General features: G+C 36.7%; 1 protein-coding gene across 1 annotated transcript in view; it reads left to right on the plus strand.

Annotated features, from left to right (window-relative positions):
• Window positions 1–15,824, plus strand: part of HDAC9 (histone deacetylase 9) — a 278,578-nt gene that overhangs the window by 142,613 nt on the left and 120,141 nt on the right. Inside the window, exons 14-15 of the mRNA XM_008629959.2 lie at window positions 1,143–1,263; window positions 6,805–6,854. Of these exons, the coding sequence (XP_008628181.2) occupies window positions 1,143–1,263; window positions 6,805–6,854 (171 nt within the window). The remainder of the gene's footprint in view (window positions 1–1,142; window positions 1,264–6,804; window positions 6,855–15,824) is intronic.

A 15,824-nucleotide genomic window follows, 5' to 3' on the forward strand; every position in this document is an offset into this window, starting at 1 on the left:
AAATCAGTCTAATTGAAAATAGGGTAGTCTACTTAGATAACTGCTGTACCTGTGTATCTGTAGACCTTGAGAGTCAGACAGATCCAGCCTAAGCTGTGAGAGATTTTGGTGTTCACAAGGACCAGATCTGGAAATAGGGTCCAAGACCTTAAAATCAAGCTGTTTTCTCTTCCCTTCATCCAATATCAACCGGAAAGATGATCTCAGGTCCAGAACTTTGTTGACAGAGCTGCTTATTATGCCCAGTCCTGAACAAATCTGATTCATGTTGCTGTATCTGCAAAGGCTGTGCAGCACAAGCAGAGAAATAAATATTTTTATGACAAGATGTAACTCCATATACATACAAGGAACAGATATGCTGAATAAGAAAATGTTAGTTTTATCTTTCCTTTCCTATCTTTCTTCCTTCCTAAACTGATTACATTTCAATGGATTTGTAGAAAGATGCCCCAGATTTTTTACATCTGGTTTTGGGGCAAATACAGGCTGGAGAAACAGTTAAAGAGACAAACTTCACTTACAAAAATGTAAGAAAGCAAGTGAGTCAGCATGTGTAACAGCAAAAATGATCCTGGGATATTGATCACACATTAAAAATTTAAAAACATACACAAATATGTTATTAAAGCATTTAAAGTTTAATTTTCTTTTTCTCCCTGTCTCTCCTCACTGTGATCATGTTCCTCCTACCAGCATAAATCACAAGTACTAGTAATGATGCAAAAAACATTAATCCTCATTCCAAAAACATCTGCAGCTTACAGGTGTGAATAAGTTTTTGCTCTCTAAATTAGATTTTTTCTAGCCAGATTTCTTACTTAAGAAATATTTCATCCTTTGGTTTGTATCTCTTAATATATTATGTAGAAAAGAGGCAGAATCTTTTCTTTCTCTTTTATGTGAAACCCTGTATTAAGATAACTCTCCTAAGACTTAAGTGAAGCACTTTGTGATAAAGCACACACGCATTTGTTTTTCATATAGCATTACTTTAATAAACAAATCAGTGTCACATTCCTGCATGACGCAATTTCAACCCATTATTAATCATCCTAAATGTTATTTCGGACCTTTACTTTTTTTCCCCCTCCCTAAATATTGTCAGTGGAATATTGTAGGCCTCTGCTGTTTTCTTTCAGCGCATTCGAGGTCGAAAAGCCAGTCTGGAGGAAATACAGCTGGTTCACTCTGAACATCATTCACTGCTGTATGGCACCAGCCCACTGAACAGACAGAAGCTGGACCCCAGGAAACTCCTAGGTCTGTACAGGCCTCTATTCTACTGAGAACAGCACATTCCAGCACTGTCATTAGTCATAGCTGGTGTCAGCTTAAAACACTTGGCAAGCAGTGTGACAAAAATTCACTTTTTCCAAATGCATTGCTATGTGGAAGGAGAATGTTACAATGGAAGCCAAATATAGATTAGCCAAATACACCGGCTGGAAAGCAGCGATACGAGTTTCTCCTCATTTGCTTCAAAAGTCATCAGTGTTAACCTTTTACTGTAGCTTGTTCTCCATTGGAGGTCAGTGGCAATTTTGAACACAGTTGGTTTTCTACCTCCTTGTATTTGATTCGAAACCAGGAATTTAAGATACACTTGCTTGTCAGAATTGCTTGTTTGCTGTTCTCATTTGCTTTATTTCAACCATTTCAGCCACTCTGACTGCAGATACTATGCCTAAGTTTTGCTAATAAGTGAGCTTTATTTTAATGCCTTTTTATTATGCAGTATATAACAGGATATAATATCTTTCTGAATAACAGGGGGAAAAACATATTTTAATGTATTAAATGCACCTATGGTTATACAGAATAGTCGAAAATGGACAGGTTTTTCATGTAAAATATCTTGATGCTCAGCCAATGCTTGGTGTATGCCTTTTATAATACAAAAGTAGGGTTAAATTGAGCTCTGCCATTAGCATGAGGTAGTGTTGCATGAAGCAAGCCTATTTGTCAGAAACACACAAAAAACTAGCACATTTTGGAAATAATCTGTGACTGAAATCCTGCCTTTGTCCCAGCACACTGGATGCAACACTCTAATTCTCAGTTATTTTTATAACTCTTCTTCTAAGAAGTGGGGCTTTTCCTAAATGTAATCAAATCCAACCCAAACAAAAAATAACACTAGCCATCAAAAGAAATTGCTGCCACAATTCTAGTAATACATAGCAATTATTTTGCTTTGGAAACTTATGCTGTTTCTTCTGTAATGCAGACTGTTGCTTCAGGAAGTCCTAAGATCATAATGTTATATAGGTTTCTACATTTTCTTAGCCAAGGCAACATGAAAACTGAAAAATATTTACAGTACAATAGATTCTTAGGGGCTTGAATTTCTAAGAAAGAAATCCTCCTTTAAAAAAAAGGTGTTTCCAAGAAAGAGTTCTAAATTCCTGCATAATTAAAATTTGGAAACATTTTTATTTGGTTTCAGCAGCATTGTAAAATTGTTCCTTTTTGAAACAGTCAAGCATTTCATTTAAATTTTCTTGGGGTAAATTAATTTCATTTTAATTTTCATGTTATTTAATATAACATACAGTGATATAAAATATCGTTCCAATTTTGGATCTCAGTGGTTGAGCAGCCTCTGGGATGCAGTGTGCAATTGCAGATACAAGGTTAAGAGGGAATGACCTAACTGTGTTTCTGCTGATGTACACAGAATGCAGAAAGCTTTGTTTATCCTATCTTAGAAAACCATTTCTTGGCCCACGGTTCCTTACTGCACGTTCTTTGCCTTTTTTATTAGACGCTTAGTCCAAAACATTTATTCTCTAAGTTTATATCAAGATCACACTCTTAGAATATATTCTGAGCGTATCCTTGGCTCAATGCCCTTTTCTCTCTCTGTTTCTAGGATATTTTCTTCTTGCATCTCACATGGCCTTTTACCAAGACATAAGTCAGTAAAACACCCTTCCCAAATGCTTTTGCATGTGTCTGTTTTCTGGCTGGAAGCTCTAATAATTTGGGCTTCCAGACTCTTGGATAAAGGAACTTAATTGTCTCTTACATTTTTCCAAAATATAGTGTGACTGCTCCTGATTTTGTTGTCCCCATTTCAGTGAGGTTGAACCTAACCATTCCCGACACTAAAATTAATGCCTTTGTATACTACAGAAATTCAAATTATATGTCCCAAGGGAGAAAAATCTAAAGAAAATGTTTCTCACAAAAAATATCATCAATAACCACATTTTCTCAGAAAATACTTATTTCAGTGCAAGTGTATTATTTTTTCTAAAGAAATAGTTCCATCGAATGATGGCTTTGCATCCTAATGAAAAGTAGGACCTACTTTGTTTCTTTAATTGTCTACCCATCCAAAAATGAAAAATGCAGAGTCACCACTTGTCCTCCACTTATGCTCCAAAACAGTGTTTGTATTTCCTGTTCCTCTTCTGAAGAGTGCATCTGCTTTGTCTACTTTGTTTCTTTAATTGTCTACCCATCCAAAAATGAAAAATGCAGAGTCACCATTTGTCCTCCACTTATGCTCCAGAATAGTGTTTGTATTTGCTGTTCCTCTTCTGAAGAGTGCATCTGCTTTGTCTGAAGCACTTTTTTTTTTTTTTTTTTTGCTAACAAGCAGCTTCTGTACCTCTCAAAAAGAAAAGAAACACCTGAAGAAATGAAATTTAAGTATGCCTCGGGCTAGTAATGTGCTGCTTGTCAATAAATGCTTAATTCAGTTTCCCTGTTCAAGAAAAAAAGGCTGTTCTGGAAGACTGCAGAACAGCATGACTGGAAACTACTGGAATCAATGAGACTTACACAAAAATTCATCTATTCCTAATGGTTTACAAGTATTAACTTGCTTGAACTCTTGTCTTTATTTTCCCTGCATCGGGGTCTACAAATGCAGCTATTCCAAATGACCACTTCAACTTCTGCACTATTGTGCAGTTAAGTTTTGGACTGATGTATTTTACTGCGTGATAAGCAACTTGTTATGTTGCACTACCATTGTCTTGACACAAAGGAAACTGATCTGCAGACTAGGTATCACATCACATTATGGCTTCACGTACCAGCATCCAACCTTACAAATCTCCTCATATGAATTCAAGGGCCAAACAGCAAACATTTATTACAAATATTTTTTCCTTTTTCTCAATCCAACTGTCATTAAGAAACTGTCACTCTAAGTCAAGTTTCCTACTATTAAAAGTTTGTAAAAGTGCGAAACACACTGTCAACACATCCGACAGTGAGTCAGTAATTAGAGTGCAACTAAAAGATGCATCAGAAAGCATCCATGCAATTCCAATTTCAAATTAATGAAGAAATAAACACTTAGCTGAAATGGCTTTGCTCTTGAGGGATGATACTGAGAATAATCAGGTTAAAAAGTGAATACACTTTTTAATTTGTTTTTTTTTATTTTCTTTTGAAAGTGAGTTTTCGTTCATAATTTTTCCTCATTTCATCAGACTCTTGGTCCCCAGTCATCAACCTCCCAAGCAGCTTCCTTGACTTCTGTAGGGGCCTGACCTTAGTCAGTGATGGGTGCCTCAGCACCTAATTTGACAAACTAGCTTCTACTGCCTTTGATATTCTAGAATACAAATCTTGGAACATTTCTAGCTCTATCAGTAAATGGTTGTACCAACTCCAAAGTGCTGGTGACTACTTCTGCCCTAGTGCTAAGTCAAAAATATTTGATTATTTAGAATTTGTCTTCTACCTTACTTGAAGTACCCCAATATCTTCTGGGACATCAACTTCAAACATTGTGGGAAATTCTCATTTCAATTCATTTTCAGAGTAGCTTTTTGCTATTGATTTTCATTTATGGCAAAGTATTGTGAGCCTTCCTTTTTCGTGAGGCTAGCTAAGTGATGGTCTCAATTTCTCTTAGTCCAACATTTCCCCACTGTTCTTTTCATGAACTCTCAATGTTTTTCTTGTTCTTCAGAGTTTGGCAACTACTATTTTTCAAACCATCAGGCAATAAGAAGCGAGTATTCCTGCAAGCCTCTTGATACACTGAAAAGGCTTACGTGCTTGTTTTCCCCAGTTTTCGTACTATCTTCTGATTTGATTTTAGTGTCTTCCTCACCATCTGCTTTTCTGTTTTTACTTTGTGTTTATTGTTTTTAATAGTGTTTACCAGGCACAATGTGCCAGGATGCAGAGAGATAAATGAGAATTCATCTGTTCCCTCTTATGTCCCAACTCTGCCACGGAATTTAAGAAAAAACGTCATTCAATAATCTATAAATGCCTTTTTTTATCTCAAATTACACCTTATATTTCCATTAATGTCTCCTGGCACTTTAGCAGCACTAATTTTTTTGTTATCTGCTCAAGACTTTTTCATCCTCCCCATAGTAAAAAGTGAAAAATTGGTCCCTGGATCTGCTCAGCAAGAAATCTGGAAACTCCTACTTGCACCTCTACTCTGACAATCTCCTGCAGCCAACATTTCCTTGCATGTCTGGGGCCATCAGGACTCACAGTATGAGAATACTCTGCATAGCTGCTGCACCTGCATTTCCCCTGGTAGCTCCACAGGAGGTTTTGTTTGGCTTCTCTCGCACACTGTGCAAACTGATCAAAGGCCTCTAGTCGGGTAAAAATGCATCTTGGATTTTACTCAAAGTGTAAAGCACTTTCTTCATCCCAGACCTTGCAGTCTGGTGTCTCCTACTTCAAAGATGATGGCTTATAATTGTCTTTGTGCATTTCATTGGCACCTGCTAAACATGAGTAACTGCAGCATTCGCCCCTTCCATAACAATGAGTGACTCCTCTAGGTAACTCAAGTGATTCACTATCTAATGTTTCCTCCAGATGGCAAAGTTACAAAGCCAGCTCTGTGATATGGCAGGGGAAAAGCTTATGTTCTCTCCCACAGCTGCCTTAGGATCAGATTACACACAGGGATAGGAACTGCATCAAATCCTGAGATCCTTACCCGGTTTTCATATTGTTGTTATCAAGATAAACAGTGAGTTTAGTAGTACCAGAAAAAAAAAAAAAAAAAGAAAGAAAGAGAAAAAAGAAAATATGAATGAACTAAATGTGAGTGTAAGTATTTAGATAAACCCTACCATATTAGCTAATGTATAGAGTAGAATTAGCTAGAAATTACTCTAAAGCCTATTAAGTTTTTGTTTCCTCTAGTATCATATATTTACTGAATAATACTGAAAAAAATAATGTTTCAAGTTATCTTTTCAAACTATTAATACAATCACTGATGTAAATGAAGAAAACAGCATTTTTACATAGATAAGAGAGACTAAGGCTGCAATTTTCAAAGGAGAAACTCTTTTGAAGGGAAAAAGCTAAGAAATTAGTTATCAGTTTCACGTAAACTTAATGTGGTTCCCTCTGTTGTCAGTGAAAAGAAACAGGTACTTCTCAAGCATAATTTATCCCATCAGTTATCTAGGCTGGGTGGAGGTCCCTGCCTCACTCCTCGGGCTGGAGAAGAAGCTGAGAGGAAGCTTAGACTAGCTGCTTATCAGCTACAGATATCAGGATGATTAGTCACCCTAGTTCAGAGTGATTTTCTGTGGAATTTTGATCGTTATATTCCTTTGAAACTGCTTAGCAGTCTTCAAATTTGTCACTGTTGCATAGTAGTACTTTAAACGTCCCATGGCTGATTTGATTTCTAGGTATTACGATTATTTTTTGTACTAGTATCTGGCATTGTCATAGTGATAATAATAATGAAATCTGAATTACTGTAAAGAGTAAGGAAATACTTTTCCAGTATTTAAATGTCTTTTTGATGAATGATGCTTATTGTTTTTTTTTTTCTTTAATATATAGGAAACGTGTCTCAAAAACTCTTTTCCTTGTTGCCTTGTGGGGGACTTGGGGTAAGTAGATGTTTGCTTTTTCACAAAAGGGACAGCACACAACATATGTGTTCATTGGTTAATTCTCTAGCACTATCAGTTCAAAGTCTCCAGAAGCTGATAAAAAATGTAAAGATGAAACATGAGCCGTTATTGCACTGTGTTTTCACAGACAGGGAAAACAGCACATTACAAGAGGCAAATGGAACAGTTAGGAACAAATTTTGTGGAAATGTGCCCATTTCCAGTTATCCCACTTTGGGTTTTTACATGAGCTCTTTCCTTGAGGAAAGTAACATGGGCGCAATTGTTACAGCATAATAAGCTTTGGAGAAGTTGTTTTGTGTACTGCTGAAAAGTAAATATGGCTCCACACTTCTCTGAAAGGACAAAAAAGTTGCCAAAGCTAATATTTAGCATGAAAAGGGCTCACTAGCTGCTAGCCAATAACTTGGGTACTGTTAAAGTAATAAATTATGTGAGCATTTTTATGTCCTGTTTTGAAATGGATTGAAATGGATTCATCCTGAAAGACAAGCTCGTATTGGGACACAGTAGACAAAAATCTGCAGAAAGAAATAGGTTGCAACACTAGGTAAAAGAATAAAGCTAAATTATTGAAAACCATGTAGAATTTCTGATACTGGTATCACGCTCCTATTAAATTGTAGTGAAGATAATGCCAAGGAGAAATAATTTTTCACATATATGAATTTTTCACACAAAAGTATTTAATGCTTTTGGTCCAACTGGGTCCATTATTTACTGATGTCATCAATGTCAAAGTGAAATGATAATATTCTAGGTATCAGTGGGCTGGATGGCTGATGTATATTTTACTTCCCTTTTACTGTTTCTCAGTGAATTCTCTGAGTATCTCTCTGAATAGTCTGAGCAGACATAAAGGCATAATCTCTGGAGGTCAACTTCCAGTGCACCCTTATACAGATTTATTTACTTTTATTCTTCACAAAGCATAAACTCCATACCATACTACTATGTTTATATGACAGAAGAAATACTCATTTTGTAAGGTTTTAACACACACACACAAAAAAAAAAAGAAAAAAAGAAAAAAAAATGCATTTTAACCTTCAGTAATTTGTGATTTTTGTGGATTTCTGAACTATGACTTAAGAAAAAAGGAATCAGGAAGTTGTAATCATTCCCTCCTTCACTGTGGGCTTAGCTTGCTGAAGATTCTGCCTAAAATTTGGAAGTTGGTGACTAGCAACTTGCCAATCTGGAAACTTGAGCATCATTTCTGTATGTGGTTCAGCCAACATTACACATTGATATGTAGACATGTGTGTGCATGTGCACCTCTGTAAACTACTGTGTGCACACATGCACACATATATGCACACACTGGTGTATGAAAAAGGTAATTTTTCACACTGGTGATGCAGAGAAAATTGAACAAAAATTTAATGAACTTCAGAAAGGATGTTCAGGCTTCTGAGTAAAAAGATTATGTAAAATTGCTCGAAAAAATCTATTTGAGGGCTTTGGATAGCAAACAAGACCATGGCAGTCTTTGAAAGTAAAGGACACAATTTTTCTATGAAACAGGTCATTGTGGTATTAAGAAATCATGACCAGATATGTGCTTTGAAATCCTTCTACTAGTGACAGTATGTTTTCCATTCTAAAGCTAACACAAGTCAGAATTGCTCAGTATAGCTTCATTTTTTTAAGTATTTAAATTAATCTACACTTTTTTTCCCCCCCAGTCTGTGTGCTTTATTTCTTATTTAAATTCATGGAAATTGGATTAAAGAACATGTTGTAGAAATTGATCTTTTATTTATTTATTTTCTAGTTGGTTTGCCTTTCTATATGTTATTACTGTCAGGCTTGCTGTGGGGCTCTTTTAAAGGAATGGGTTATGACCTTTTTCAAGGTAAATAATCAGATTAGGAGCTTTCTTTCAGTGATACTTAGCTGTCGATTGGTTAAGACGAGCTTTGGGAAAGGGAGCTGCTTCAAACTATGTGAAAAGCAATTCTTAAGGTTACTTTCAGAAATAATGGTGGAAAGAAACAAAAAATATTGCTACTTAGTAACTCTCAATTGAGAGGTATAAAGCAGTAATCAATGTAAAGCAGGAAGAGTAGTTCACGCAAAGATTTTAGGGAGGGATGGAAGAATTTAAATTTTTTTTGTTGTATATTTTTTCTTCCATGCTTGCATCATTACTTGTTTGCTACAGAATATAATAAAACAGTGTTAATAAAAAAAATTCCATTCTTGCAGGAGACTTTATGACTGCCTTTGGAAGGAGGGCTTTCAGAGCTCTTTGACCCTATTGTCTTCTAACCATACAGGGACCTTGCTGGCTGTTACTATGCAGCTCTACTATTAAATAGATTAGTGGTTAGACTACTCATACAGGGGATGGGAAACCTAGGCTCAGTTCTCTCCACTCCCAGGCTGGATTTAATATCAGAGACCCCACGTCTTAGTGGGTGTTGCTACCACAAAAGAGAGCAAATATTATTTCTGGTTGGGGACCCTCACACCATGGTACTGTTGGAAAGAGCACCGGACAAGTAAGGCTTTATCCATAAGTAGGATAAAGCCCATGTACCTAAGGCTATGATCTACCTAGCATATATAATTATAAATACTGCCAAGTCCTAGTTCTGAGGCCCTGTTCCACAAACAGCTTATAAATTTGATGTGAAAGAATCACTGAACAGAATGAAAACTGCTCTTGGATCAAGGAATGGAAGCTAGGACTTCCCAAACACTGAAGACATGATCACTTGATGGGCTTTTATTGTTCACAAACAAAAGTCCAACTAACCTCTGTAACCCTGACTTCTATTCTATTATTGATTTTGTTATCTCTGTTCTAAAACTGCAGTTAACATCTGGGATCCTCTTCTTTGGACATTACTTAGAGTTATAATAAAAGAAAGTTTGTTTCAAGAATTTTGAAAAGCAAACGAGGCAGTCTGTGTCCATAACCAATATTTTCTGATCCTTTTCCATCACGGCACTAAATCTTTTGTAGCAGTGAAAATAATGCATGTAAAACTACTGTTTACTCATTTCGTAAATTTTTCATCCATATGAATCTTCTTTTAAGTAGTGCTAGGGATCGATTATGTTAGAGTCATTGGTGAATATGGCTTAGTATATGTTAGTTTTTCAGAAGAAATCAAACAATAAACTTTTTAGTTTTATAAGGAACTATATAAGTAATAATTAGGTCTCTTATCTAGGAGTAGAAATCTGTTTCACCTGTACTGTACAGCTAAACTGAACAGATCTCACAAAGAGACGAAAAAAAAAAGTCTAAACTAGCATCCTAAATTTGCACATAACAGGTTTTCTTTAAATGATGGTTGATTTTTTATCAGAGGACTATCCAAGGTCAGGAGTATAAAATCCGCTGAAATATGGGATCTCCCTCCTGCAATAATGCTTTTTATTGTTTTTTCTTTTCAAGCTTAACCTTGTTCCAGAACCAACTGTTGTTAAAGAATTCTAATACCGGGGGGATGAAATTCTTTGTGTTGGAGAGAGACTAGCAGCTCTATGGCCAGCAGTTTTAATAAAAAGAGATGGTTTCTTGCAGCTGGTCAGAGGTTTGGAATGTGAAAAGTTTTCCAGGAGAGGTGGGTAGATTACAGGTGAAGTGGCCAAATGGGGAGAATAATCACAAATTACATTTTGGTTCTGTGGATTGTCAGACTGCTCCACAATTTTTCATCTGTAAACGGCCACTAGAGCTATAACTGATCATTTGATCAATGTATCCATCTATTGCAATTCCTCTCCTGTTGTGCTGTGAAAATGACAATAAGAGAAGAAGAAATCTACATTTAATGGGAGCAAGTTTCATCTCCTTGTCTCAGTCTGTCACTAAAAATAGTGATTGTTTTCTTGCCTGTTTGACCTGCTGCTGTGTGAAGAAATCTTGAAGTCATTTCTCAGCCATATTTTTTTGTCTAGTTGATAGGCAAAAAACCCCACAAAAGCAAAGAAGAGCAGGCTTTTATGATAATGTCATCATCGGCTCCCAGCTTCAAACACTTCTGCGGCTTTTGAATTGTCATTTATAACTTGGAACTGAACCGACCCATAATTCCCTTGATGCATTTAGAGAAATTGATAACAGACTGCTTCTTTTATGGCTCAGAGGAGGCAACTCCAATCACATCACTATTGGCAGTCAATATTATTTTCTGACATGGTTGTAAAAGTATAAAGGGGCTTATGGCATTTGTTTAGATGAGGAATGGGCTCTCAAGCTGTGCTGGGGTTTATGGGTCCAGATTACTGAGAAGCAAAGGGAATATGATGTTTGCAAACAGGATATGATTTTATTTAAGTTTGGGTTTCATACGTTGTTCCCTGGGGATTGTCCTGCAGACAGAAGAGAATTTCACTTTTATCATATGAAATTGGGCAGTTATCCAATCCCCCCTGCTCTCCCCCCATCCTCCCCACCAAAGACACTGCTCCAAACCTGTAATGCGTAAAGTCAGACCTTTAAATTGCAAGAGGAGGTGCTGGGGGAGAACGCCACCCTGCAAGAAATCACACTTCAGAAGAATTAATTTTAGTGAGCTGAACAGAGTGGCTCCTGGGCTAAATATTGAGCCATCTGAATGGGTGAGTGTGGCTTGTACATATTATGGAATCTCCATTGCATTTCCTCTAAATTTGCTGTTACAGCAGTAAAACAGAGACGATGTTTCTGCTGGGATAAGCTGGTCTTTTTTCAAAAACTGAAGTGTAACTTAGATCTTCCATATCAGAAAACAATTTGGCCTTTAATTACCAAGAGAAGAAATTTATAGCTATAAAATCTCTCAACATATTTACAAAACTTAAAAAACATTAATATTCTCTGAATCTTAAATTTCTTCCTGCCATTCCTTGCTGTGGCAGCTGATGGTGCTACTTTCTGTCCTGACCACACAGGAAGAAAAGCAATAAGAAAGGCAAGATTTTACTAGTACACAGGTTTAGTAAGTCATCCAGGAAGCAGATTGGTTTTTCCTGCTTCTCATTCTTCCCTTGATCTTCTCAGTCTGTGCCCAGGAAGAATTTTCAGCCTTTACACATTATGACTCTTCATTCCTCTTATAAGAGCTAATGGTACCAACCTGGTTCCATTACCATGGTATAACAGTGTAAAAATCACGAAAATACTGGCAGTAGCATTGCCTTCTTGTAGCAAGTTTAGGTTCCAGGCTGCTTAGGTGTCTTTCCTTATATCTGCACACAAATGTGTCTGTAGAGAAATTAGACTGCCTACAGTCTGGGCACTCAAATGAACCACCACCTCCACACAGACATTAGAATTAACTTGTGTCTTCCCTCTATATTCCAGGCTGTACCAAAAATAGATATACTCTTCTCAACAAAAAGTATATCTGTTTCCCAGGTTTGGGAAAGCAATCTGTAACTCCTAGAAGCTCATTTACTCAATATTAAGTCTTCCACTGTGAAATCATTAATATACCATGGTGCTAATATATTCACCTAATACTTTAAATTACTTACCTGACTCATTAACCTATTGAAATTTGCCAGTTACATTTTGGAACACACTGCAGAAGGCTTCTAGGAATGAAGGACTTACCCCCTAAGCCTGTCAGCTACACCATTCCTTAAGAAATACCAAGATTTATTCAAAACAACAAGCAGATTATACTTTAATTGACATATCTTGCAGACTATTTAGGACTCACAGTTACATGGTGTTGACTGTGATATTTTCTGCAGACGTCTACAAAATGTGTGATCAATAAGGCCACCCTGGTACCACCCCAAGGCAATTTAAGGCCACTGGGGATGGAACCAGAGCCAGAGTCAGAGGTTTGTTTAAAGAAAAAATAGTGAATTAAGATAAAATCTGCATATTTAATTAACTTTCAGTGCAGAACAACAGCTCTCTGAAGACTCCCTTGTCCAGCTTTATGTACTGGCATTAGAAAGCCACAGGCATCACTAGAACAGGAGTGGTACTACCTAAGACCAGAAGAACTGACTGGAGGTGCTTGATTTCCTTTATTGACAGAGACTTGAAACAACTAAGTTTCAAATTTTAGGCACATTGATTTTAGAAAAAAAACCAAGTGTGATAAGGTGAATCTTGATGACCACAGCAGAAAACAGCCAGCCTTCCTTTACTGAGGTACACAGACTTCATCTCTGGTTCTGTAAAGTGCAAGTGCATCTCATCTCTGGGCAGGGAGGGAATGCCACATTTAGCATATCAACACCATGGCCACAAAAAAAGGAAAACATTTCTTCACATGTCAGGGCAGATATTTTGTCCCATTCTTGGCATTTTGTGGCACTGAGGTGGCCCTGTGCCATCTACCACAGAGCTTGATGTTTCGGTGAGAGGTGAAACTGTTCAGCTGAGAGACACAGTTCTTTGGTATTGCTGCAGGCACAATACAATGTTCTACAATAGTCCCAGAATGCTTTTACTTGCGGCAGGCAAGGACAGAAAGCTCAGGCATGGCAATCTGACAACTTGCCAAATACACAATTTGGTGCCTCACACAATTTTTTTCCCCTTTTAACAAAGGACATTTTTCCCTTGCTACTCAACCAGATTAAATTTTTAAACAAAGATACAGTGCACAGATCACAGAAAATTATTGGGAAGTTAATGAAAATTATAACAGGAAGTTAATGAACTACTGTAAAGTCAAATCTTTAAAGGTCTTACCTAATTTTCTGCATTTCCTAAAAACTATTGTGTTGCCAAAGACAAACATTATGCAAAGAAGCCTTCTTATTTGCCAGAATAGGAAACATTTTATATATATATATACACACACATATATATACATATATATATAAATACTCACAGGTATGTTAAACATAAATAGTGGAAGCGTACCATATCCAATCTACTACTACTATTCACTCTGCCCAGACTTAATCACACACACACACACACACACACAGATTTGATGGTAATTCTGTAATTAAAGAAGAATTCACATTTGCACTTTAAAAATGTATCATGTGCTTATCGACCGAATTTAACTCCAGGATGGACAGAAGAGCACTCTGAAGAGTAAATGTTCATGCATTGTTTATCTGAATAAACACCAGGTTCTAGTGTAGCCCCACAGTGGCCTCTAACATAACCTACATCCAGGCAGAAAGCTGAAATACTATGTTTTAATGTCTTCAGCAGTAAATGATGAAACTTTTTAAAAATAAGGCTTGAATTTTGCACAAAGTTGCATTTTCTGTAACTGCATTCTGTAAATGCATTTCTGTATGCATTACAACCAACTATACATTGTTGTATCTCCTTGTCTACAAACTCCTGGAAGCTGGAAGATCAAACATAAGAAGGCAGTTGCACAAGCATTTTCACACACTAACCCATTAACTACTAAAACAAATGTCAAGTTAAATTAATAGAGTACTTAGGGCTAGGTCTGAAAGTGCAGTAACATTTTTTACAAGCATCTGGTGATATACGCCACATATCTGAGACTTGAATCTGGGCCTAAGTGTTTTATTTATGAGTTTTTTCTAAAAACAAGTACTAATCCACATCTAATCCATACTATCCTCCCTCCATTCCCCCTACCAATGATCCACACATCACTGTTTCACTAAGGTTTTGAGATCCTTTACAGTGTCTAATGTATGCTTTATGAGACCTTGAGATTCTGGATGTCTGTCATAAAAGTTAAAGAGAAACCAAGTAAAACTATTTCTTTTTGAGATACTATTCTATTCAGGATTCAGCTTGACTTAAGACTGATTTTTTATGCTTCTCATTTTGAATACAAAGCTATTTATTTTTCAATACAGACCTCACATATTTACTAGGTTTTTTACAAACTTTAAGATGAATTTTGTTTTTACAGAGAGGGCGCTGCATTTAAATCAGGGGATGACTACCAACATCAGTAACTCTGCTAGGCATTAAAAAATTAATTAATAATTAATTTTTTTACTGAATATTTTCTGAAAATTGGCTTTGATTGGCTTTTCATGTTACTTCACTATTGGCAGGCAAAACTTGAAAGACATTAAGTATTCTACATACAATTGGTTTGTGTATTGCCCACATTCCTTGTCCTTGAAGAAAGCCTGGAAAGAGGTTTTTGGAGTCAGAATTAATAGCCTTTAAAACTATTTTTAGAAGTCCTTTTCCATAAATACTATTACTGGTAAGTTCTCCTACTGGAATTATTCAAACACAGAAGTCAATGCAAGACTAAGGGAATACCATGGTTTTTGTTTAAGCAATGATTTGTGATGATCCTTTGAATTATTCAGCCTGCTGGAGCCTAAAGATCACATGCCCTTCACAATTTATTTGTAAACCACACTGGTAGGCAAGAAAATATGAAAAGCTGATATTCTGGGTACTCCTTATGGCAGGCATTTTAGATCAAAACAGCTGGAAATGCCTTTGACAGAAAAAATCTTTGATACAGCTGCAACAGCAGTAAAAATAAAGGAAGCTCACTGTACATATTTTTCCTAAAGCAGTACACTTTTACACACTTCCTGTATCTGGGATTTATGGAAAAGGCGTCAGCCATGCAAACCTTTCCTCCTTTGTTCCTTAACGAGTGACATGGCTGACAGGCCATTCATTAGAAGTTGTTCCTTGGAGATGATGAGTACACCTTCGCTTCTTTAGTCATGGTGAGATGAAACAGCAGCTGAGAAGCACGTTGAGGACCTTTTGCTTCCTAGTGGAAATCACAGAGGTGATGAATGATCACCAGGACATCTGTAAGAGTGGGAGGTGAGAGCTATGAGCGTGACACCTGGGAAGCCGCACTGCTCATGGTCAGAAGCAAAATACTCCAAACTTACGCGGTAGCATTAGCTGGCACCAACAGTGTCTAAGAATGACAGACTCCTTGCTGGAAGTGATACTGAAATGCCACACAATTTTTAGAAGCTGGAACACTTCAGAAAAATATTTAATTTCTGTTTTCAAGCCAGGAAATTAAAAAAACCCAGTGATAGAAA

Source organism: Corvus brachyrhynchos, unplaced genomic scaffold (genome assembly GCF_000691975.1).
Source record: "Corvus brachyrhynchos isolate BGI_N302 unplaced genomic scaffold, ASM69197v1 scaffold142, whole genome shotgun sequence".
NCBI lineage: Eukaryota > Metazoa > Chordata > Aves > Passeriformes > Corvidae > Corvus > Corvus brachyrhynchos.